This window comes from Mytilus galloprovincialis, chromosome 4 (assembly GCF_965363235.1).
Source record: "Mytilus galloprovincialis chromosome 4, xbMytGall1.hap1.1, whole genome shotgun sequence".
Lineage (NCBI taxonomy): Eukaryota > Metazoa > Mollusca > Bivalvia > Mytilida > Mytilidae > Mytilus > Mytilus galloprovincialis.
In genome coordinates, this window is record NC_134841.1 from 1455738 (window position 1) to 1483295 (window position 27558).

At 32.3% G+C, this 27558-nt stretch overlaps 1 protein-coding gene across 1 annotated transcript in view; it reads right to left on the minus strand.

The window, feature by feature from the left end:
* The window catches only part of LOC143071091 (structural maintenance of chromosomes protein 3-like), a 77630-nt gene that overhangs the window by 13893 nt on the left and 36179 nt on the right, over positions 1-27558 (minus strand). Inside the window, exons 13-27 of the mRNA XM_076245185.1 lie at positions 26869-27013; positions 26292-26360; positions 25043-25146; positions 20339-20438; positions 19790-19950; positions 17844-17985; positions 15843-15993; positions 15127-15346; positions 13567-13648; positions 12772-12963; positions 11959-12142; positions 7486-7556; positions 5709-5798; positions 5056-5142; positions 3510-3653 (exon numbers count right to left, since the gene is read on the minus strand). Of these exons, the coding sequence (XP_076101300.1) occupies positions 3510-3653; positions 5056-5142; positions 5709-5798; positions 7486-7556; positions 11959-12142; positions 12772-12963; positions 13567-13648; positions 15127-15346; positions 15843-15993; positions 17844-17985; positions 19790-19950; positions 20339-20438; positions 25043-25146; positions 26292-26360; positions 26869-27013 (1942 nt within the window). The remainder of the gene's footprint in view (positions 1-3509; positions 3654-5055; positions 5143-5708; positions 5799-7485; positions 7557-11958; positions 12143-12771; positions 12964-13566; positions 13649-15126; positions 15347-15842; positions 15994-17843; positions 17986-19789; positions 19951-20338; positions 20439-25042; positions 25147-26291; positions 26361-26868; positions 27014-27558) is intronic.

Here is a 27558-nt window from a genome sequence, read left to right on the forward strand (position 1 = left end):
CTCTATGTTTATTATAACAATTATATTAGCTTGTGAGTCCATAAGAATGAGGCCTCTCTCTATGTTTATTATAACAATTATATTAGCTTGTGAGTCCATAAGAATGAGGCCTCTCTCTATGTTTATTATAACAATTACATTAGCTTGTGAGTCCATAAGAATGAGGCCTCTCTCTATGTTTATTATAACAATTATATTAGCTTGTGAGTCCATAAGAATGAGGCCTCTCTCTATGTTTATTATAACAATTACATTAGCTTGTGAGTCCATAAGAATGAGGCCTCTCTCTATGTTTATTATAACAATTACATTAGCTTGTGAGTCCATAAGAATGAGGCACGCTCTCTATGTTTATTATAACAATTACATTAGCTTGTGAGTCCATAAGAATGAGGCCTCTCTCTATGTTTATTATAACAATTATATTAGCTTGTGAGTCCATAAGAATGAGGCACGCTCTCTATGTTTATTATAACAATTATATTAGCTTGTGAGTCCATAAGAATGAGGCCTCTCTCTATGTTTATTATAACAATTATATTAGCTTGTGAGTCCATAAGAATGAGGCCTCTCTCTATGTTTATTATAACAATTACATTAGCTTGTGAGTCCATAAGAATGAGGCACGCTCTCTATGTTTATTATAACAATTATATTAGCTTGTGAGTCCATAAGAATGAGGCACGCTCTCTATGTTTATTATAACAATTATATTAGCTTGTGAGTCCATAAGAATGAGGCCTCTCTCTATGTTTATTATAACAATTATATTAGCTTGTGAGTCCATAAGAATGAGGCCTCTCTCTATGTTTATTATAACAATTACATTAGCTTGTGAGTCCATAAGAATGAGGCCTCTCTCTATGTTTATTATAACAATTACATTAGCTTGTGAGTCCATAAGAATGAGGCACGCTCTCTATGTTTATTATAACAATTATATTAGCTTGTGAGTCCATAAGAATGAGGCACGCTCTCTATGTTTATTATAACAATTATATTAGCTTGTGAGTCCATAAGAATGAGGCACGCTCTCTATGTTTATTATAACAATTATATTAGCTTGTGAGTCCATAAGAATGAGGCACGCTCTCTATGTTTATTATAACAATTATATTAGCTTGTGAGTCCATAAGAATGAGGCAGACGTCTCTCTCTATGTTTATTATAACAATTACATTAGCTTGTGAGTCCATAAGAATGAGGCACGCTCTCTATGTTTATTATAACAATTACATTAGCTTGTGAGTCCATAAGAATGAGGCACGCTCTCTATGTTTATTATAACAATTATATTAGCTTGTGAGTCCATAAGAATGAGGTCTCTCTCTATGTTTATTATAACAATTACATTAACTTGTGAGTCCATAAGAATGAGGCACGCTCTCTATGTTTATTATAACAATTATATTAGCTTGTGAGTCCATAAGAATGAGGTCTCTCTCTATGTTTATTATAACAATTATATTAGCTTGTGAGTCCATAAGAAAGAGGCACGCTCTCTATGTTTATTATAACAATTATATTAGCTTGTGCGTCCATAAGAATGAGGCACGCTCTCTATGTTTATTATAACAATTACATTAACTTGTGAGTCCATAAGAATGAGGCACGCTCTCTATGTTTATTATAACAATTATATTAGCTTGTGAGTCCATAAGAATGAGGTCTCTCTCTATGTTTATTATAACAATTATATTAGCTTGTGAGTCCATAAGAAAGAGGCACGCTCTCTATGTTTATTATAACAATTATATTAGCTTGTGAGTCCATAAGAATGAGGCACGCTCTCTATGTTTATTATAACAATTACATTATCTTGTGAGTCCATAAGAATGAGGCACGCTCTCTATGTTTATTATAACAATTATATTAGCTTGTGCGTCCATAAGAATGAGGCACGCTCTCTATGTTTATTATAACAATTACATTAACTTGTGAGTCCATAAGAATGAGGCAGACGTTCAAATCTCACAATTCATAAAGAAACTTACAATTTAATGGTAAAACCAAAAACAACAACAAGATAAGTAAAAAAAACAATATCATTAAAAAGTTTTGGAAAAGTCAAGAGATATAAAACTGCATCTTAGGTTTTTGTTAAGTTGCATTGCATGCAAGTAACAACTAGAAATAAACAGTTCACATTCCACCTGATCAATGATAAAGTTAATATAACAGACTATCTTTAAAAATATAATACACATTAAAAAAAACCATTTATTGATATAATGGAATATAACCCTCATCTTTTTTATTACTCTAAAGCAATATCTGTGCTATAATGACACTGTATCCACAACAAATGTAGAATTAACAATGATTTACCTTATTAACAATGATTTACCTTATTAACAATGATTTACCTTATGTGCACTATCTAATTCCTCTACACTGTATCCACAACAAATGTAGAATTAACAATGATTTACCTTATGTGCACTATCTAATTCCTCTACACTGTATCCACAACAAATGTAGAATTAACAATGATTTACCTTATTAACAATGATTTACCTTATTAACAATGATTTACCTTATGTGCACTATCTAATTCCTCTACACTGTATCCACAACAAATGTAGAATTAACAATGATTTACCTTATGTGCACTATCTAATTCCTCTACACTGTATCCACAACAAATGTAGAATTAACAATGATTTACCTTATGTGCACTATCTAATTCCTCTACACTGTATCCACAACAAATGTAGAATTAACAATGATTTACCTTATGTGCACTATCTAATTCCTCTACACTGTATCCACAACAAATGTAGAATTAACAATGATTTACCTTATGTGCACTATCTAATTCCTCTACACTGTATCCACAACAAATGTAGAATTAACAATGATTTACCTTATGTGCACTATCTAATTCCTCTACACTGTATCCACAACAAATGTAGAATTAACAATGATTTACCTTATTAACAATGATTTACCTTATTAACAATGATTTACCTTATGTGCACTATCTAATTCCTCTACACTGTATCCACAACAAATGTAGAATTAACAATGATTTACCTTATTAACAATGATTTACCTTATTAACAATGATTTACCTTATGTGCACTATCTAATTCCTCTACACTGTATCCACAACAAATGTAGAATTAACAATGATTTACCTTATTAACAATGATTTACCTTATGTGCACTATCTAATTCCTCTACACTGTATCCACAACAAATGTAGAATTAACAATGATTTACCTTATGTGCACTATCTAATTCCTCTACACTGTATCCACAACAAATGTAGAATTAACAATGATTTACCTTATTAACAATGATTTACCTTATTAACAATGATTTACCTTATGTGCACTATCTAATTCCTCTACACTGTATCCACAACAAATGTAGAATTAACAATGATTTACCTTATGTGCACTATCTAATTCCTCTACACTGTATCCACAACAAATGTAGAATTAACAATGATTTACCTTATGTGCACTATCTAATTCCTCAATGTAGAATTAACAATGATTTACCTTGTGTGCACTATCTAATTCCTCTTTTCTTTTGATGAGTTTTTCTTTTTGGTCGGAGAAGTTAACAAACTGATCTAGAGCTTTCTTGTTCACATGACTGTATTTCTTTAGTTCTGTATTGCACTGTTCTAATTTCTTAAACAACTGAAATCAAAGGAAAATTTGTTAAAACCAAATATGTATTGGTTTAAAATGGAAAATGTTGGTTTAATGTTAGCTTAAAGTAAATGAAAAAATTGCAACAAATGGTGTAATAAATTTACCCAAATCAACGAGTTCAGCTGTCAGCTTCAGTTCACTAATAGATTCCTCAACTATATTCATTTGGTTCAAAAAATTGATAAACTTTGGATGTTAAAAAACAAAGAGCGCTTCGATCCAAAAGAATTGTCGTATAAGAATTAAAAAACATCACACATTCTAACATGACGTCCTTCAAACACTTTGAGTACACACCCGTGGTAAAATATGAATATATTGCCTGGGCTGTTCCAATCATACTCCCCAGTCATATATGTTTTTATGAATGAGCTTCCCCTCGTCATAGAATAATGATGTAAAAATATAAGCATTTTACAGGAAAATACACCCTTATGAAACCTAAAAATCATCACAAGGAAACGTAAACAAATGATGCTAAAATGTGTCATAAGCTTCTTTTTTCTTTTTAAACATTTTAGACATTTAAGTAAATTATCATTTAAATTCATCCAAAGCTATCTTAATACGTTATTGTATTTAAATTCATCCAAAACTATCTAATTACATTATTGTAAACAGTTTAAGCATGTCACCAATTCAGTTTGCTCCGTTCTTTTACACCAATTTAATAGTGCGTTTATTTATAGGAACAGCAAATATTAGCCTCAACCTTGAGCGATTCGATCCAAAAGAATTGCAGTATTTGTCCTATTTGTCCTGAATTATTTCTTAAGTATATCATGCTTAAATCAATCTTGATACCAAAGACTCTGTGATTTAATACATAGATTATAAGAATATACCAGTAATCAAAGTAAAGGAAGCTGACATTAATTAAAGCTATTATATCTTTGGGATTGTATTGAAATATTTTATTGGTTAAGAACTCATTTCTTAAACAAAGAAGTGTATTTATTTACAACAAATGTAGCCAATTTTAAGGGCAAAACCGAAATTACAGAACAACTTAGATTGTTTCCTCAAAATCAGGCCCTGATGAGTGTTGCGAAGGACTGAGACAGTCACAAAAATTTTATCAGTATTCCTCAACATGAAATTGTCATCACACACTTCATCAAACACTTTTACCCATGTTTTTCTTGTTTTCAAAACAATATAATCTGTTGGACTTTACAGGTTTTGATTTGAATCAAATTTTATTTAGGAGACAGTAGACTAATGTTGTCAGGCTCTTGCATCCTTATTAATTAAAACCTATTACACATAACACAAATTGTCATGTGATGAAGCACTCTCAGATAGGATCTGGTTATTCTATGCAACAAATTAAAGATGAATATAGACAAGAAAAAAGCTCCGTTTAAAATACTTATTAACTGCATACCTGTTTTGAACTCAGATTCTGGTATTTTTCGAATGCATCACTTGGCAAAGATCCTAATTCTCGAATCTTCTTCATACACTCATCTTTCTGAAAACAAAAATTATATCTATTTTAAATTGTGTAAAAAACTCAAGCTTTAGGTATATAATTGACTCACCACAGAAATCTTACAAGAAAGTTGTCCATATTTTTAACAAAATTGTACCTACAGGTAACTGTAACTTTGTTAAAAATTAAAACATGTATCAAATGAAAGTTTCAGAACTTTGGATCACTGCAGAACTCTTGTTGAAAGTTTCTCTTGAAAAATAAAATAAATTTATGACATTAAGATAGGTTGGCTTATTTGCCCTGTTGCTATGATCAGAAGTACCTGTGTTTGTACTATCAAACTTTCAGGAACCAGTGTAATATGCAATTCAAGGTATGTTGAATTTTTCAGCACAAGTATGGCTAACGTATAGTTTTCTATGAAATGAAAGCAACTTTAAATGAACTATCTTTTCCTATTTTTGTTAACAGTATATGAGATTGAACATTCAAAATAATCACTATCACTCTATAGGAAGTCTCTATTCTCTTTGTAGTTTATCAAGTACATGTGTACATTAATATATCAACATACAAGTTGTATTCTAAAAAATAAATTGTACCTTTTTTATAAAAAGACTCTGTTTATTTGTCATTTTATCCAGTTCTTTTGCATCATCACTAATCTTGTCTTGAAATTCTTTTTCTTGAGCCTGGAATATATATGTATAACTAACTAAGTTATTCAATATTTTCATTTTTTTAATTCTTATTAGATTTGTCCTTTTTCTGACCTTCTGATTATTTTTATTTAATCAACACGTGCTACATTTGATCTCAGTTCTTCATTAGTCAAAATTTGATTATGACAAGTTTTCATGCTTCCTCCGAAATTCTTATTGAGACTTTATTAAACATGAATGTGTCCATAGTACAAGGATGCCCCTCTCGCACTATCATTTTCCATGTTCAGTGGACCGTGAAATTGGGGTCAAAACTTAAATTTGGAATTAAAATTAGAAAGATCTTATCATAGGGAACATGTGTACTAAGTTTCAAGTTGATGTGACTTCAACTTCATCAAAAACTACCTTGACCAAAAACTTTAACCAAAACTTTATTCTGATCTTCGCACTATCATATTCTTTGTTCAGTGGACCATGAAATTGGGGTCAAAACTTTAAATTGGCATTAAAATTAGAAAGATCATATCATGGGGAACATGTGTACTAGATTTCAAGTTTATTGGACTTCAGCTTCATCCAAAACTACCCTGACCAAAAACTTTAACCTGAAGCGGGACAGACGGACGGACGGACTGACGGATGAACAAACAGAAGGATGCACAAACCAGAAAACATAATGCCCCTTTACTATCGTAGGTGAGGCATAAAAAGGTGATGTGACCATGTCTAAAGATGTCACATATAAAGAACACATTGTCAGTCATAAAGAAGGATTAATTGCATATTGTCCAATTTATATGAATTACGCGTTCTATAATATATGAAATTGACAAATTCAAATAACATTTATGAATCAAAATATGCTAAAAATAGTGTTTTTTAACTTAGTAGGTAAAGCAAACAATTGTATGATCTTTGGTTATATCCATATTACTCAGAATGTTTTAATGCCATATGGGTTGTTATTTTCTTTGTACAATGTAAGTTGTAAATTTTCTATCTATCAGCAAAAAGGTAGTGGCTTAAAATAAAATCATTCCCTTCAATAAGAGCAATGAGATATTAGACGAAAATTTTCCCTGTACATTGATCAGTCTTCATGCTTTAACCACAAGATCACCAGACCAAGCTTGGAAAATTAATTTCAGGCTAGTGGAATTCTACTCTACAAGCCAACAGTATCCAACTAAAAATTTTGTAAAATTGAGCTTAGAGTTTGTGGATTCAATAGTTTGTGGATTCAATAGTTTATCCTGAAGACTGCTGAATGAGTCTAAATATTAAATCATTTTCTTTCATAGAAGTCAAGAAACTTTTAATGAAAGTGTCCTTCCTGTTGTCTTTTGGAATGAAGGACAAATGGAAGTAAGTCCAGTGTTTACTATACCTGTTTTCCCGACAAATGAAAGGAAAGAGTCCAGTGTTTACTATACCTGCTTTCTCATGTGGCTACACAGGTAAATATAGTACACATTTTTGCAGTTATGTATCAAAGGTTGATCTTTGGTAGGGAATATTTGATGATGGTATAAGATATTTAACAATGGTATTGGGTCATAGAGACACCCAATGGTTTGTTTAACAAATATTTTTTCTCTTTGGTATTGAGGTATATCACACACAAATCTTCTGTTACCTTTCTAATTCTAGAACAATCTAATGGAGAGAAGATACATATTACAATTTGTCTATTGAATTGTTCAGTTGTTCTTACCTTCCAATGCTCCATATTGTTCTGTAAAGATTTCTGTTCTTTGTTCATTTTCTCTAATTGTCCATCTAATTCTGCAAAGCAAATACGTCAAATTTATTGCATGTTACCAAGTGAAATAAAAACTCATTATGAAACAGAGTACCTAAGAACAAGGTCACCCCTATAAATAACAAGAGGCTGTAACAACGACAGCAAACCGGATTTATTAATATTTATTTGTGTCCTGGCAATATCACAAGAACCATTACTGATGAATGGTGAAAGTGAAAATCGTCAATATCAAGTTTGACCTCCATTTTGTCATCAGTATCAACATCTTAAAATTTCAAAAGCTTTGGTTGAATGGTTCATGAGAAAATGCAACAACGTGAATGGAAACGCCATTTCACAATCTTTCAAGAACCATAACTCCTGAACGGTAAAAGTCAAAATCGCCATTATTAAACTTGACCTCTATTTTGTCATCAGTAACAACATATTAAAATTTGGGAAGCTTTGGTAAAACAGTTCATGCGTAAATGCATGGACACGACTGGAAACACCATTTTTCAATCTTTCAAGAACCATAACTCCTGAACGGTAAAAGTCAAAATCGTCATTATTGAACTTGACCTCCATTTTGTCATCAGTAACAACATATTAAAATTTGGGAAACTTAGGTAGAACAGTTCATGCGTAAATGCACGGACACGACTGGAAACTCCATTTTTCAATCTTTCAAGAACCATAACTCCTGAACGGTAAAAGTCAAAATCGCCATTATTGAACTTGACCTCCATTTTGTTGTCAGTAACAACATATTAAAATTTGGGAAGCTTGGGTAGAACAGTTCATGCGTAAATGCACGGACACGACTGGAAACTCCATTTTTCAATCTTTCAAGAACCATAACTCCTGAACGGTAAAAGTCAAAATCGCCATTATTGAACTTGACCTTCATTTAGTTGTCAGTAACATCATATTAAAATTTTAAAAGCTTTGGTTGAACGGTTCATGAGTTAAGGTGTAATACCACCAAATCATGGTACGTCACATCCGGTTGCATACGAAAGTAGGCCTAAAAAAATATTCCCTTGAATTTGACAGTTGTAGAAAATTAACCCTGCATTTCAGTGCACTTAAATTTTTCTGAGTCGTAAATATGTATGTTGGATGTCTGAAAGCAGCATTCTTTTTTTATTTGATGGTCTTATAAAATATTTTGGAGCGTTAAGGTTACATAGTTACCAAAGCAGGTAACCAGTAAATAACAGTGTAAAAATTGGGTTGTTTACTTCCGGTGCTGGTTACTTTCTTATATGCAATGAAATGTAGTGTGAAATTTTCACTGTATCACTGGAAAGGATTAAACTTTATACATGCAAAGTATTTCTTTGGTTGAAATAAAGGTAAATACTATACAATTTTTTTAAAAGTGCCAATTTAACAAAGACTAATAGGGAAAAATCAATGGTGGTATTACACCTATTTAGGGAAACTCCATGTGCACTCGTGACCTTATTGTACTTTCATTTTTAAAAGTTATTAATAAACCAGTTCATGCATTGTAAACATGGACCATTCGGAGTGGATTTAGACACAGAAAGCACGTCTGAGGTAAAATTGCCTTGAAATTGGGGTTTACGGGTGTTTTCTAAGTCAAATGGGTGGACAGACGAGGCTGTATTTAGTTTACTGTGTTAAATTTTAAATTGCCCTTACAATTTTGTTCATACACCATGTGAATTTTTTATTTCAGTGTTAACCATGTTCTGAAGAGCATTCTGTTGAAAAATCTTATATGTGAATTGGTCGGCAGATGACACTTCAGTATTTAAGTATGTATCAACTATTGTCATGTTATTTTTTGTTTTGACCGCAAAAGTTTACAATTTGCCAGTGTGCCGTCTACATTTTGCACAGACAATAAATCATTTAAACACTTATTTGCCCTGGATTTATACACATCAGAATCCAGTTTCACATACTTAAACTTTATAATTCTTACCAATTTATTTTTTGTACCAGCATTCCAAGGGACATAACCCTTTTTAAAAACATTTTGAGGTATTTTTTTATTACTCTTTCTCCCCATTTTCTAATGTAAAATACAAGAAAGTGGATTTTTGTGTAAATCTATTAGAATTAAACTGTTATGAGTAAATAAAAAGACTTTAATACCAGTAAAAATAATGATTGACTGAAAGGGAACCATTATTTGTCACACTAGGGGAACAGACCAAAAACTCAAGTTACACATAAGGGCTTATAGAAACTTCCGTGTAGACTGTTAACATTTATAGAGACAGTTCTTTCAGCTAAAACACTTAAATTATTGATTTAACATTACATTTATTTCATTTTTGTAGGAAAGTAATCACATTTATTTTATTTTTTAGACAAAAGATATTAAGTTTTGATGAAAAAGGAAGGAAGGAAGAAAAATGGACCAAAACAGACCTTCAAATGAACTCTAAAAGGTGCAATAAAATTGTTTATCATCTTAAAATTGTCTTTTGTATTCTATTTAATTGTTTGAATGCATATATCATGAGTTTATGATCAGATATTAGTCAACACTGCATTTTATTATGATACACTGAAATTAGGATTTTTCGAAGAAATTAGACTGAAATTGCCGTAGGATATGGCCTTACATTATAGTGATTTTCTCTGAAACAATAGCTCTGACTGAGACAAAACTTGACAGTTATGCTAGAAATAACTTGCAATTGGAGGGAAAAAAATTAAATTAAGTTTATTTGACATTTAGGTGTTCTTTATGCACGGACATTTGATTGCCGCCCGCCCGCCCGCCTTACATCCCCAAATCAATAACCGACATTTTTGTCACAAAAATCCGGTTAAAAAGTGATATTGATTTTCCATATCATTTTTTTATAATTATCTTGTCAAAATATGTATTCAGTAAGGGCTATTATCGCTATTTTTGTGCATTTTTCCTTTGATCTTTTTTTGTGATAATTTTCATATCATGCTACTCGCTTGAGATGGAAAATTATAGCTAGAAACTAAGCAGGTACGTGGTGTTGCTAACGAAATTAACATGAAATTGACAATGTTGTCATAGGTAAAATAGCAATAAACAGATCATTGATCATCTCAACTCGATTGCCTTTCTCGTTTGAGTCAGGACGGTCAACGATAATCTATAATTCCATAAAATTCTACATGTGACCCAAAGAGGGTTCATTTTATATATCTACTATAGGTTGATGTCAAGAACAGTGGAAATTTACTACTCCAGAAATAAACAGCTGCGTCACAAGTGTATGATACGCCCTTCGTCTTGTGTGTGAAGTTATATGCAATAATCATAAATGGTTTCTGAGATACGGATACGGTGTGACATGTGATACCCCCCCTTTTTTTTTTACAAAAAAATCAATAACCCTAAAATAAAATTTTGAATCATCACCAAAAAGTATACAGATCTTTAGATTAATATAAATAAGAAGTGTGTACAGTTTTAAGCAATAATCATTAATAATTTTTGAGATACGATGCAACATGTGAACCTACCTTTTGTATGAGATTTGATTTCCTGTACTCATCGTCCACTGTTTGTAATTCCTGATTGAGAGATTCTAGTTTATTCTTTCTATCTTACAGGATAAAGAAGCCTACCTTTTGTAATGAGATTTGATTTCCTGTACTCTATCGTCCACTGTTTGTAATTCCTGATTGAGAGATTCTAGTTTATTCTTTCTATCTTACAGGATAAAGAAGCCTACCTTTTGTATGAGATTTGATTTCCTGTACCCTATCGTCCACTGTTTGTAATTCCTGATTGAGAGATTCTAGTTTATTCTTTCTATCTTACAGGATAAAGAAGCCTACCTTTTGTATGAGATTTGATTTCCTGTACTCTATCGTCCACTGTTTGTAATTCCTGATTGAGAGATTCTAGTTTATTCTTTCTATCTTACAGGATAAAGAAGCCTACCTTTTGTATGAGATTTGATTTCCTGTACTCATCGTCCACTGTTTGTAATTCCTGATTGAGAGATTCTAGTTTATTCTTTCTATCTTACAGGATAAAGAAGCCTACCTTTAGTATGAGATTTGATTTCCTGTACTCATCGTCCACTGTTTGTAATTCCTGATTGAGAGATTCTAGTTTATTCTTTCTATCTTACAGGATAAAGAAGCCTACCTTTTGTATGAGATTTGATTTCCTGTACCCTATCGTCCACTGTTTGTTATTCCTGATTGAGAGATTCTAGTTTATTCTTTCTATCTTACAGGATAAAGAAGCCTACCTTTTGTATGAGATTTGATTTCCTGTACTCTATCGTCCACTGTTTGTAATTCCTGATTGAGAGATTCTAGTTTATACTTTCTATCTTACAGGATAAAGAAGCCTACCTTTTGTATGAGATTTGATTTCCTGTACTCATCGTCCACTGTTTGTAATTCCTGATTGAGAGATTCTAGTTTATTCTTTCTATCTTACAGGATAAAGAAGCCTACCTTTTGTATGAGATTTGATTTCCTGTACCCTATCGTCCACTGTTTGTAATTCCTGATTGAGAGATTCTAGTTTATTCTTTCTATCTTCCACAGACACTTCTTGTAGATCATTGGTTAGTCTATCTCTTTTCTTCATTAAGTTATTGTGTAGTAGATTCTCTAATTTGTTTTTGTCACCTTCAAGCTACAATCAAACAAAGATAGATATTTAACTTACTCTACATAAAAGTGAATTTAAATATTATTTTTATAATCTAATAAATTGCTTGTAGTTATATATTTGACACGTATTAGGTTTCTGACACAGAATAACTGTTGTGAAATAACTTAGAATCGGTTATATGATCTGAATTGATATTCATTTTAATGCTTTTGTGCAATACATTGTACATTGTGCACCCACCCCACCCCACCCTCTAAAAAAATTCACCTCATTTTTTTTTTAACTTTTGTGCAATACACTATGCTGTTGCTTGTTGACCCCATCCCCTTTTTTTCCAAAATATTTTTTTTTGCCCTAAGATATGGTCACATTCTCAATTCAAATTTCCAATGGAGTTTGCAACCATCAATCCACCATTTTCTACATTTGAAAATGCCTGTATCAAGTCAGGAATATGACAGTTGTCCATTTGTTTGATGTGTTTTATCATTTGATTTTTGCCATTTGATTAGGGACTTACCGTTTTGAATATTCCTTGGGAGTTCAGTATTTTTTCTCTTACACTGCTTTTAAATTGTGCATTAACAAGGAAACTTATTCCAACTTTAAGAAACTTGTTTTAGCTAAAATATTTTTTTTATCTTTCCTACCCTGATTCTTTCTGTTAATGCCTCTTTATTTTGCTGAGTCAGCTGTTTAATTGTATCGTTTAATTTGTCAACTTCTCCCTGGTCCTCTACACTGAGTTGTGATAATAAATCTGAACCCAATTCTTCATTCAGAGACGCAGCTGACCCTTGCATTGCTTCTAAACTAGAGTGTAAACTGGCAACACTCTTCTCCTGTTTTATAAATAAAAATTATGTTAAATTAAAGCACTGAGGTACTGAAAGGAAAGGTAATGAAAACATTGAGCTTAAGTTGTATAAAGATACTGACATGACTTTTTTCACAGTTTATCATAAAATTATTAAAGATACTGTGAATACTTTAAAACTAAGGATTTTATTCAGTGTAGAAAAAGAAATTAAGTATAAACAGGTTTTACAACCAAAGAAAATAGCTAGTCGGTTTGTTTGAGGATTTTGTTCAAAGTAGAAAAAGTCAATCAACAGGTTTGATTACCAAAGAATATAGTTAGTCCCATTAAATCAGTTTAGCTGGAATATGATTATAGAATTTAAAGGTTGACAAAACAATATAATACTATGTCAACAATTATGAAGACGATCAGTGTTACCTATAATATGAGCTGCAGCAGTTAAACTCATCCTTATGAATTCTGTTTGAAAAATGACTTTATAGAAGAACCCTCAAAAACTCATCTTATATTTCTTATTTGAATGTTCAAAGTGTTATACATGATCGTGTATATGTGCACTTGCATAAGGTCGACCTGACACAGCTCCTATATCGTTTAACACAATTGTAAAACCTTTACATACCTTTGGTGACTTGGACTTTTCTATAGAATTCAGTTCTTCAGTCATTAATCGTAAATCTGCTCTCATTTTATCAAAGGTATCTCTGTAATATAAATAACATACTTGAAAATATAAATTATTGTGAACTTACCATAACGGCAATACTTTAATATACACAGTAGTAGCAGGATGAAATTCATGCTGAAAAGTTAAACTTGGTACCTAGGGAAGGCACTTCAAAAATGGGATAACTACCTTCAAAAATACCAAAATTTCACTGACATTTCCAGTCAAAGCTTAGAAATTTGTTCAATTTTATAAGAGTTATATATGATTGGATTCTCTTAAGGTGGTACCTAACACCTTTACTAAAATTAATTTTGCTCGTTTAATTTTCTTAAAATTTTGATAAAGTATTTACTTTGAACCTTTGACAAAAATATAAAAATTTCAAAAAATTTTAACCAACCGTTTAATCAGAAAAAATACACTGGTTATATAGCAGTTGACAAAAGCTTGTTTTGATCATTGAGAAGCTTAATATTCCCTTGAGAACACAACGTCATTAAAACGTTCTGCTGATTTTACAGAGTTATCTCCCTGTAGTGTTAGGTACCACCTTAATTAACTTTCTCCCTCCTCTGTCCTATTTTAAGGTCTTCCATTTGATACACACTGCACATTTTTAACATGTAAACATATTCATGTATTTCTATTATATTCTTTATTTCCCTGACATATGCACCTTTGTAATATTGTATAATATCTATGTTCTTCTGTGTACCTTTGTATTACAGCGGTTTATCAGAATAAAGTATATACATATTATATACAATACTACAGATGACACCCACCCATAGTTGAGATTTGGAAGTGCCTTTTCTAGGATCCTTGTATGTTTTTATTTAACACCCTTGTAAAGCTTGGAATGAGCATATAACTCACCAGAGGTTGACAAACAGAACTTTTAAAACTGCAATGTTAACTCAATGGAATATTCGATTGTTATAAAGAAATAATTTAATTTTGGATGTAACACGTCTTCTGATTGGGTGACGTTATTTTGTTATCAGCCCATAGACATAATTTAGTCATGTGACCGTGACGTCATCAACATGTTTTCATGGTTTTCTATGGTTTGAAATGGAATTTAGAATTAAATTATATGAAATGAGTGTAATATTTTTTCTGTCTATTCGAAATAACATAAAAAAATATGGTGCACACTGTTAAATAACCTGCTACGAGTGTTATTCAGTGTGCACCAAATTTTTTATGTTATTTCTTCATAGACAGAAAAAATATTACAGTCATTCCTTAAATAAATTGAAAATGTGTCCATGGGACACTGATGATGTCCATGTTACATGTATAAAGGGATATTACTCGAGATCAATAAAATTCAACTTGATGTGGTAATAAGCATTGTGTAAAAGTTTCATAACATTTAGTGGAGACAAATTATACCAATGATTGGGACATCATATGTACGGACATACACACAAAAGGACGTAGGTACAAAAAAGGGGAACACTTAATGCCCCTCCACTCTGGGGTATAACTCTATTAATTAGTACTTACTTATTTTTACTATTTCTTGTTTCAGTTTTCTGCATTTCACTAACTATATTGTTCATTTTGCCTTCTAATGTTTCTAACTTTGATTTATGTTCAGCATATTCTTTTTCTTGGTTTTCTAGTTTTTCTGTCAACTCTAATTTACTTTTCTGGAGATCAAGTCTGGATCGTCGAGTATCATAAAAACCTCCGGTTAAAGCACCTCTTCTACTCACTTGGTCACCTAGAAAACATTTATAAACTTGTGTATGCTTTAGGACAAATAGAATTTGTTGAAGGTATTGCCTACCATGAAGTCAGGAAGTACTCTCACAAATAATAATTAAGGAGTTGTACAACACAAGTAAATTTTGGAACTTATCAAAATAAAAATTGATTCCATAATGGTTTCTGAAGATGAGCCTTCTTCCCTGCCCATCAATTTATTTCTATAATTACTGAATGAAATATTTACTCTACTTTCTATACATATAGATAATATTAAAATTAGTTATATTTTTTGAAAACGCACAATATTTAACCTTGTTCATTTGGTTGAAATTAAAATAACTGCCGCACGGTAGATATCAAATAATGGCCTAACACAGCTACACTGTTTAAATACATTCTATTTAAAGTAACACAATCTTAGTGTTGAATACATACCATCTAAAGTAACACAATCTCAGCGTTGAATACATACCATCTAAAGTAACACAATCTTAGTGTTGAATACATACCATCTAAAGTAACACAATCCAAGTTTTGTGTTCTAGCTATCTGAGTCCCTGTTTCCATGTTCCGACAAATCAAGGTTTTACCAAATACATGTTTTATGGCACGATCATATTCTTTCTCATATTTCAGTTTAGAGATCATTGGAATAGCATCCTATCAAAACAAATAGAAATATTTTAACAAATTCATCATGTTCATAGTACATCATCATATTTTTTGTCTTAAATAGTTGCATTTATTATTTATCTTACCTCCTATACATTTCTAGGAATGTGATTGGTTAAAAGCGACCTCGTGGAAACCGTGTATATTTGATATTCGGTTAGTAGGGAGGCGGGGCTTATTTCATACACGGTTAGTAGTGGAGTTACGTCCCTTTATATTCCATATAAGGTAGTAGGGAGGCGGGGCTTATTTCATACACGGTTAGTAGTGGTGTTACGTCCCTTTAGAAAAACAAAACAGTACTGAGAAAAAGTCTTAAAGGTTTCAACAGACGAAGAAATTGATGATTAAGATTGAAATAAATTCATAAAACACATTTAAATCTAACAAGTTGTCATTGTTGGCATCTGTTTTTGTAGGATCAATGGAGTTAATCATGTTAATGCTAACTGTATTGAAGACTTGCTCATTTTGATAGGTCACTGGTCTAAATTTTACACGTAAAGATAGTCGGTAAGATAAATTCGTTACATAGTGTGCTAGTGAGGTAATACAGCTTCGCTCTCACCCCATATGGAATTTACTGACCCCATATATACCGTATTAGGTCACTAGCACACTATGTAACTAATAATACTTAGTAGTAAATACAGATAAATTGTATGTGTAATACAATCATTGGCAAGTGTGCTGTATCAGCCACGTGATGATATAGACATCATCACGTTTGCAAAAGCTTTATCACACCTTTAATCTGTATGACTCACGTCATCGATTGCAGTCACTGTTGCAAAGGCTTTATCAAATCCCTTATCTGTATGACGTCATGTCAAACCTATAATCTGTATGACGTCATTTCAAACTTCCTTATCTGTATGACGTCATGTCACATTAAACAAGAATGTGTCCACAGTACACGGATGCCCCACTCGCACTATCATTTTCTATGTTTAGTGGACCGTGAAATTGAAATAAATTCTCTAATTTGGCATTAAAATTAGAATGATCTTATCAAAGGGAACATGTATACTAAGTTTCAAGTTGATTGGACTTCTACTTTATCAAAAACTACCTTGACCAAAAACTTTAACCTGAAATTTGCACTATCATTTTCTATGTTCAGTGAACCGTAAAATTGGGGTCAAAACTCTAATTTGGCATTTAAATTAGAAAGATCATATCACAGGGCACATGTATACTAAGTTTCAAGTTGATTGGACTTTAACTTCATCAAAAACTACCTTGACCAAAAACTTTAACCTGAAGCGGGACAGACGGACAGACGAACGAACAGACGGACAGACAGACGGACGGACGGACGGACGAACGGACGCACACACCAGAAAACATAATGCCCCTCTACTATCGTAGGTGGGTATCGTAGGTGGGGCATAAAAAACATCTACTTGAGGTATATGTATATAATAAAGTGTATATGATATGGCTTTTTCAATATCACACACCGTATCAACCCGCAGAGCTCTTGGGATTATATTGGTGTCTAGGGTTGATATGGATGCGATATTGAAAAAGCCATATGATATTCTCTATGTAACATATATTAAAACATTGTAATAACAACAAAGATTCAAAGTCTACAATATTTTTTCCAACCAACGTTTTGCATGGAAAGTCATGCTAAGCATACACCCACTCATAAACCATTGTATGAAAGAACAGGAAGATGGTGTCGGACAGATCAGATAAGGGCTTACCAAGTCGTCCCTGTCAAGATATGACATTATTTTGTTCAGTAGCACTGTAGGAATGTGTGATGAAAATATAGTTCTACTGCTACTTAATAGTTAATTCAGCATAAGCTGAAATTTTTTACTTACATTTGTGTCTGGATAATTTGTATCCCTTGCGTCTAATCTGTTGAGGGGCATAAAGGTTACCTCCCCTGGCAATCGTAGTCTATTCATTTCTGTTAATATTTTAGTTCCAGTCTTATCTGTATCAACTACATGATGAAATAATCTGTAAGGAAATTGAACAGTATTTATAGTATTGTACAGGTTTTTTTCTGAACAAGAGTGCACACGCTGAAATGTCTCGCCTTCTATACTAATCATTGATATTATGTTGATAGTCCTAAGTATAGAGCTAAGCTTTAATACAACTGTCACATAAACTTAACATTAACCAAGATAACTAAACAAAGACCAATGAACCTTGAAAATGAGGTCAAGGTTAGATGAACAATGCCAGGCAGACATGTACAGCTAACAATGCTTCTATACAACATATAAAGTTGACCCATTACTTATAGTTTAAGAAAAATAGACCAAAACACAAAAACTTAACACTGTGCAATGAACCGTGAAAATGAGGTCACGGTCAAATAAAACCTGTGCGACTGACATAAAGATCATAAAATATTTCCATACACCAAATATAGATGGCCTATGGCATATAGTCAAAAACTTAACTTTAACCACTGAACCATGAAAATGAGGTCAAGGTCACATGACATCTGCCCGCTAGATAGGTACACCTTACAATCATTCCATACAACAAATATAGTAGACCTATTGCATATAGTATGAGAAAAACAGACCAAAACACAAAAATTTAACTATAACCACTGAACCATGAAAATGAGGTCAAGGTCAGATGACACCTGCCAGTTGGACATGTACACCTTACAGTCCTTCCATACACCGAATATACTAGCCCTATTGCTTGTAGTATCTGAGATATGGACTTGACCACCAAAACTTAACCTTGTTCACTGATCCATGAAATGAGGTCGAGGTCAAGTGAAAACTGTCTGACAGACATGAGGACCTTTCAAGGTACGCACATATCAAATATAGTTATCCTATTACTTATAATAAGAGAGAATTCAACATTACCAAAAATCTGAACTTTTTTTTCAAGTGGTCACTGAACCATGAAAATGAGGTCAAGGACATTGGACATGTGACTGACGGAAACTTCGAAACATGAGGCATCTATATACAAAGTATGAAGCATCCAGGTCTTCCACCCTCTAAAATATAAAGCTTTTAAGAAGTTAGCTAACACCACCGCCGCCGCCGCCGGATCACTATCCCAATGTCGAGCTTTCTGCAACAAAAGTTGCAGGCTCGACAACAAAATGGACAAGTTAAATGTTGACTGTGTATTGCAAGTGAGAGTTTAGCTAGCTATTCAACCAGGTTTAATCCACCATTTTCTATATAAAGAAATGCCTGTATCAAGTCAGAAATATAACAGTTGTTATCAATTTGTTTGATGTGTTTGAGCTTTTGATTTAGCCATTTGATTGGGGACTTTCCTTTAAAATTAAATTTTCCTCCAAGTTCAGTATTTTTGTGATTTTACTTTTAACTTCACTAATTGGTATATAACAAGCAAAACAAAATCAGTGTTATCTTGTCATATTTAAAGTCAGCTCGAACTAAATAATTATCTGACAGACATTAATTAATAATAAATATAAAGATTATTGGTGAGTTTATGCATTTTGTTTTCCATCAAGTCATTTGTGACTGACAACAAGTAGATACTTTAAACAAGCAGAAAGCATACCTACTAATACTTGAAAAAAATATAAAAAACAATCACTGAGAGCTGTTGTGTTTGAACATATAAGGTTTCAAAGTGTGGTTTAAAATGGAGTAAACACCTATGTAGGTATATTTAGAATTTCTCTTTCATTTCCACTGTCCACAGTTATACCCTGGGTCACATGTATCTTTTTAACCAATCAGTCCTGGCAAAGTTTTAACAAGTAGATGAACATGTGGAAGGGTTTAGCTAAAAGTGGGAGTTTTACCTATTTCCTGCTGTTACTTCAACACAAGTGAAGAATGTTTTCTCTGTGTCTAAGTTTTCTATCAGGATTCCCCTGTATCCATTGACAACATCACTATACTTCCCCTGGTCAGTAAAGGATTGCAGAACCTTCTTCACACTATCTATACCATTCAATATTCCCTGGGAAAACAATATTACAACATAACATAGATATATGGCAGTGGTTTACATGAATATTAGTAATTAAGAAAAAATTTCCCACAAATAAACTGATGATACAGAGATATGCCTGTACATTATTTTAAAGTAGAAATGTTTTTGAGCCATCTAACTTGCCCTTATCAGTAGGATTAGCAAAGTATGATCAGCTTAGAGTCAAAATAACTGTGTTCATATCTTCCTGCTTCTGTACCCTAAGCTGGTATGTTAAAACTCATGACTCAGTGTGTTAATCGTGTACACAGAGAATATCAATTATTCATATCATGTTCAAATGTTGACATTATGAATACACATTTTTGTCTACTTCTGATGTACTTTTCCCTGTATTATTTGTCTAATTACTTACTTTTCCTGTCATTGATCGTAAAGCCTGTTCCTTTTTACTTAATTCTTCTCTTGTACTGGATATTTCTTGCTGTAGTATGTTTTCCTGTCGCCATAATGCACTGAAAAATATAAAACGTGATTAAAACCTGTTATTAAAGGCTAATATCTTTTCTAAGAAGTCAACCAACTATTCATGCCCTGATTTTAGATTTTATTCTGCTAATCTTTTTCACAATATCAAGCTTCTGTTTTTCTTTAAGTTTTCAGGATTTAAATAGCATACTCACCAACCATTGGTAATAATCAAAGAGCAGAATGCTCTGAGGGATACGATTGCCATAGTTTTCATTGACACATGTATAGCAGTTCTGCCAAATTTTCATTAAACAAATGCATGAGATTTGGCCAAAATTCAAAAGATCAAAAAGGAAAGAAATAGATCCAAGAATACTGTTGCAAAAAAAGCATGAACATGCGCGAGTCTCAAGCATTTTTGGCCGGTAACCCTGGTACAGCTGGATAGTATTATTCTCTAAACTAATTCAACTGCACATGCAAAATGTAACAATCTGAATAGTCACTCAACTTAAAGAATAGCCAATCCCCGTTACAAGTGTATGAGCCATGTACTTATTGTGTTTTATCGAATTATAGTTATCCTGTACCATTGTAAACTCGTACCATTAAAAAAAAAAAACTTGAACCATTGCTAACTCGTACCAACTTATTTAAATGCATTCAAATGGTGTTAAATGATGAATATACATGATATACGTTACTTTCACCCAATACCTCTTAAGTCTGTAAAATGTATATAATTTGATAGTACAATGACCAATTTGTAGCTTATGTTCCTTGTATATTGGATAGAAAATACTGTGGCAGATGTAGATAATTAAGGTATATACAGTTTCACCCGAAGAAAATTTTTCATGAATAATAAAATCTTAGCAGTTAGTCAAAATGATTGCCAAAATTATTTTTACTGTCTATAAATAAATGTAACAATGAAATTTAACTGATTCCTGTTAAGGGGGTCCGCATTTTCCCCGCAAAAAAAGCACATGGCTTTCAACAATTGTAAACATAGCATTCAATTTGTGATCATGGATTACAGCTTTAATTAACTTAAATTGGATATATACATATTCAACATGTTCAATTTTAATAAGGTACAGTTAAAGCAATGTTTTAACTTTCCTCTGGATTAAGTTCTACAGTGGCGGATCCAGAACTTTTCCTAAGGGGGAGCCCGCTGACTGACCTAAGAGGGGGCCCGCTCCAGTCATGCTTCAATGGTTCCCTTTATTATCAACCAAATTTTTTCCACAAAAAAAGGGGGGGGGGCTGGATCCGCCTATGTTCTAGTTTGAAAGATCAGTTAAAACATTAATGCTTTAAAACATTCTTTATTTTTGTCTAAGTTTTCATTTAACTCCTGTGTAAAATTCAAGTAATTCAACTTTATTTCTATTAAGTTTACAAACAGAAACCCATAAAACATCATATTTTTTATATATTTTTCTGAATGTTACGACTTCCCAGTAGTACAAGTTAACTTTTTTGGTTCCAATGCCGTGGTACGAGTTAACTTGCTTCCGTATCTTATCACCGTAATTCTAGAAGGAACCCTAAACTGGACCCCTATCATATTGTGTTCACTTATCGCTACACTGACCTTCGGTGCGAAGCTATATATAGAACGGCGGACCAGTTTAGGAGGAACCCCATTTCTTACTCTTTAATTTTTGAAGTTCCTTTGGGTCAGAGGGCATGACTCCTTTCCGTACACACTCCTCTGTTTACATTGAGATCGTTCTTAATATAATACGACGTTTACCGGCATTAACGAGTTAATTCTTCTTGACGAATACTTCGAAAAGGGAGACAACTCGAAACGATAACATGGAAGATTCCATTTCTGCTGAAGGGGTGTTATAGGTAATTTTTACGATGAAACATTTATTTTAATTTAAATTATGCATGTGATTTAAAATTATGCAACAACAATAGCCCTCCATATGCAGACAGACAAAGAAAGAATCCCATGAGTTTCAAATTAATCAATGAATCGGGGAATCACTCAATCTGATACCCCTTGAAATCAGGAAAACTACACGCATGTGGGGTCTCACTAATTAGCGACAAAAAGCGTCAAGAAGCGACAAGAAGAAAAATAATAAGTGACAAAAAGCAACAAGAAGCTATTTAGCGACAAGAATACATTTTGTTATCACATACATTAAAATATTTTTTAGGATTATATTGAAAGATGAAGAAATTAAAAAAAATTCGATGAAGAGATTGTGTACTTTTTATTATCATATTGATAGATGTAGAAATTAAACATGTGTAAGAGCAAAGGAAATGTAAACGCTATAAAATGAAAATAAAAACAAAGATTTGTCACCTTCCTTTTGAAGGATTTAATAAAACAAAAACATGAAATATTATTTCCTTCCTAACTGTACAATTAATTTTTCCTCATAGGACCAACATTAGCTGTGGCTTCACTCTAAGGTAATACACAATTAAGAGCAACAAATGAGATTAACTAGGTGCGTGTCCTTTGTTTTATTGCAACAATAACATCCATTAACACCTTCATCAATTACACGCACCAGAATATAAAATTATTGTACCGAATAGTGTACACCTGTTGAAAACTCAAGATTGTCATCAGTTTCCTTTAATCTTCAATCTATATGCATAAACATGATAAATATCGTTAAATGAGACAATACACTAAATAAAATGATGAAAAATATTCACATTTTAACCCTTTCAACGCTATACACGGCATATGCCGCGATGACATACGCCGTCCGCCACTGCTATTCGCGGCATATGCCGCGATGACAACGGATTTTTCATAAGGACTCTTAAACCATTCAGTTTTCATTCGGGTCCTCTCTAATTTTTCCTTGTATGAATCGAGGATATGCAAGGTCTCATTTGCGCTTGAAATCCCAGCAATTTCTATTGTAAAATCATGCAGTAGAAGGAAAATTGAAGGAAAATAAAAACAAATATTTTGACAAATGCAAATGGCGGAAATCGGAAACGAAGCTGTAAATATGGAAATATTTCAGCATTTCTATGGCGAAACTGATGACGAGGATTAGTTAAAAGGTTTCTTGTTATCTCAATGTGTTTATTATATTCAATTCGTGTGGGAAATATGATTTGATCGATCATTACGAGACGTAGAAAAAGGGGGGAAAACGGAGGTTGACTGAAAATTTTGAGGACGGAGCCACTGATTTGTGCCATGATTACATAATACGTTGTGTATGGTGCAATACGCTACGGAATCGAGCAATTGGTGTCTTCTTTGTTATATGGCAGATAAAAAACAAAATAGATAAAGACGAAAAGTAGTTTTTATTCAAAATTCAACACAAATGTAACAAATTACACCTTTTACCTGTTAATTACCTGAAAATGCAGGTAACCTGATAAAAATTTTACCGAAATAACTGCCTAACATTACAGTTCATACTCTCCTGAGCAATTTTCATGCAATAACTTTTTCTGTATCTCTTACAATAAAAAAGATACAGCAGTCTGAAAAGGAATATACTGTTCTAATGAATGAACACAAAAAAAATGCAGCAGCAGCCATTTTTCTATTTTTTTGTGTAGCGTTGAAAGGGTTAATTATGTTTTCCTCTTGTTTGATTTCAGTTCTTAATTTGTATTTCACAATTTGTGTATGAATTTTCTGGACAATTATGCACAAATAATGCATTTTGCAAGTTAATTATATATTGTACAAAAATGGTTTTAAAAACAAATAAAAAGACAAAATATACTTCCTGTGATACCTTATAAAATATCATGTAAATAAATGTAGCAACTGAATTAGATTTACAAGTTTCATTCCCCCCCCCCCCCTATCAAAATTAACTTTCCTGTCGTTGAAATTGTTTTCTTTTGCATATTTTTTTAATATTTATTTCGAATAAGTAATATAAATAAAAAAATGTTTTCTTGTCGCTAAATAGTTTCTTGTTGCTAATATTATTCTTCTTGTCGCTTCTTGGCGCTTTTTGTCTCTACAATTCTTTTTGTCTCTAATTAGTGAGACCACGCATGGACATTAATACATAAACAAACCGCGACTTGCGATTTGGAACAAGAACGTTTATTAAATGATATGATGAATGGTTCTCCATTTCTTTATGAGAGTACAGTATCAAATATCAGTTTCATAACGGTAAAATATAGAAATACTCCACTTCAGTTCTTGTGACAGAAATAGAATTATCGATCGGCTTTCAGAAAACTCTCGCAAGTTATCAAAATTTGGGAATTCCCTCTGACCTGTTTCTAAATTTATAAAAACACTAAATATAAATACTGTTTAATTCTGATTTTCCGTATTGTTAAAAACACGCATATAAGTCAAGGAAAATATCATACATGAAGATTATGAGTAAAACATTACAGGAAAGTTGTTTATGTTCAATTGTTTTGCTTGTTTTTACCTTTTAAAGCAAGACAATCATAAGAATCTGAGATGTTGCCGAATGTTTAGAATAAAACGAATGACGTGAGGGAGTGTGTCATAGGGTCAATGGTAAAAGTCTACAGATTGCTTGACAGCAATCGTATCCCAAAAATCGTTGGAGTAAAAAAACAAACTAAGTGAAAAGAATAGTGTCATTTGAGCTTTATTTGTATAAATAATGATCATCTAAAATCTTATTTTGTAACTTACTTTCTATCATTCATTAAAACATCTCTTTCTCTTTTCATATCAATGCTATTTTTGTCATTCTGTCCAATAATGTCTTTGTTCTGGTCAATCTTTGTTGAAACTTCCTGAAAACATTTCATTTATATTTCTTAGTATGGGTTTAAAATTATGAAAACATGAATCATCCCTATTCATGGGATATTTTATAAAAGAAATTGGTAAAGTGTAATAGTTCTGTTTGTCTATTTACATATAAAACAGTCTGCAGCTAGCCTTCTTTACAAATTTAATATCTATTATACATTTCTTTTTGTCTATACTTCATAGATTTTAACCTCTCCTTGTGAAGGTGTGTGATTCAACATTATCGCTATTTTCTAAATTTTAATTTGATCTGACTGACTGATAATTTTTTCTCAGCACAGTCCAATGATATGAAAAATTATCCCTACAGAGCATGTGCCGTTGTTAATGAAATTAATTAAGAACATTGTCAATGTAAAAATAGCGATTAAACAGATTATCATTGGTCATCTCAACCGTTCCGCCTCAAGTGAAAAAATCGCTTTATCACGGCCAAAGCTTAACGCTGCCTTAGCGCAAGAGGTTTTATCACGGCCAGAGCTTAACACTGCCTTAACGCAAGAGGCTTTATCACTGCCAGAGCTAATCAAAATATGCTTAACGCTGCCTTAGCAAGAGAGGCTTTATCATGGCCAGAGCTTATCAAAATATGCTAAACGCTGCCTTAGCGCAAGAGGCTTTATCACGGCCAGAGCTAATCAAAGTATGCTTAACGCTGCCTTAGCGCAAGAGACTTTATCACGGCCAGAGCTAATCAAAATATGCTTAACGCTGCCTTAGCAAGAGAGGCTTTATCATGGCCAGAGCTTATCAAAATATGCTAAACGCTGCCTTAGCGCAAGAGGCTTTATCACAGCCAGAGCTAATCAAAATATGCTTAACGCTGCCTTAGCGCAAGAGGCTTTATCACGGCCAGAGCTAATCAAAATATGCTTAATGCTGCCTTAGCGCAAGAGGTTTTATCACGGCCAGAGCTAATTCAAATAATTTAACAAATTAATATATGCATCACATTGAAAGAGTATTTCCACACAGTGAAATATAGATATTTTAACAAACAAAAAATATTGTATCAAAATACTAGATTTCATCACTTTTAAAAAGATTTGTATACAATTACTGGATAGACGTACAAGCTTATTGCTATAGACCTTGCACCAATTAATTTTCAGGACACTTAACTAACCTCAATTTGTGTTCTCAGATGTTCTGCTCTTTTGTCGTCATTAACCAAATCTTCTCTTAATCTTTTAATCTGCAATAAAATATGAAACAAAATGTTGGAATTTAATATAAATTATATCTTTAGCTAACAATATCTAGGAAATAGACCGTACAACAAAAAGTTGAACAATGAAAATAAGGTCATGGTCAGAAGAAACCTGCCAGTCTAATGTATGCCTTACAATCCTTCAAATTATCAAATACAGCTGACCAGTTGCTTATAGTTACTAATACAGACCTGATTAGGAAAATCTAATCTTAGTGACAGTTCCATAAAATTAGGTCACGGTTAGGTGAATCCTGTCAGAGAAAACATAGACCATGCAAGGATCTAATATATCAATTATAACATTCTACAACTTTGATCCACACCAGACAGATATAATTGACAAATTATTAACTAGCAATCTAGAAATATGTAAAGTAACACTACCAATTTTACCAACAGACTCTAAACTGATGTATGTTTAAATTGACACAAACATTACTATCTAAATAACAACCAAACATTTAGTAGAAGTCCATTACAACATGTTTACCTGTTCTTCTTTGTCTCTGATTGCCCTGTTAAGTGATTTTAATTCTTTCTTGATCCAGGCATCCCTGTCATCACGTGATGTAAACTGGTTCCCTCTGCCTTGTTTTGCATAAAGTTCTTTCCTTCTCTGTTCTGCCATTGATAATCTAAAACAAACGATTAAATTTGTATATTTTTTTTAAAATGCAGTATTATGTAATGAACACGCTAACACAATCAAATTCCTCTTTATTACAGACATTTACAAATACCCTAAATTAGTCAATGATCACTTTGAACAGCTTAAGTTTCCTTGTCAGTTGGAATTTTTGTTTAACTGCCCGACTTGTAAATCATAAGTTGTCTCCCTTATATCATATTGATGTCATTTGGCAAGCCAGGTTAAACAACTTTCAATTTTTTTTTGTTATATTAAAAATCTCCAACAATAAGTATGCCCTGACATTAAGTCAGTTCTTTGCAATATACTAACAGATGATAAATGCTCTCGTAACAAGTAATGAAAGGAGAATACACATGTTTTAGTTTAATATAATTACTTTTGTAGATATTATGATAAACTATAAAAATATTTAGAATTTTATTATTGCATATGAAAAAGGAATCTATGTCTAAAACATAGCTGAATTCTCATAAAATAATATCTGAAATATATAGGATAATTTTATTTTTGAGTGTTTTTACTGGTTTA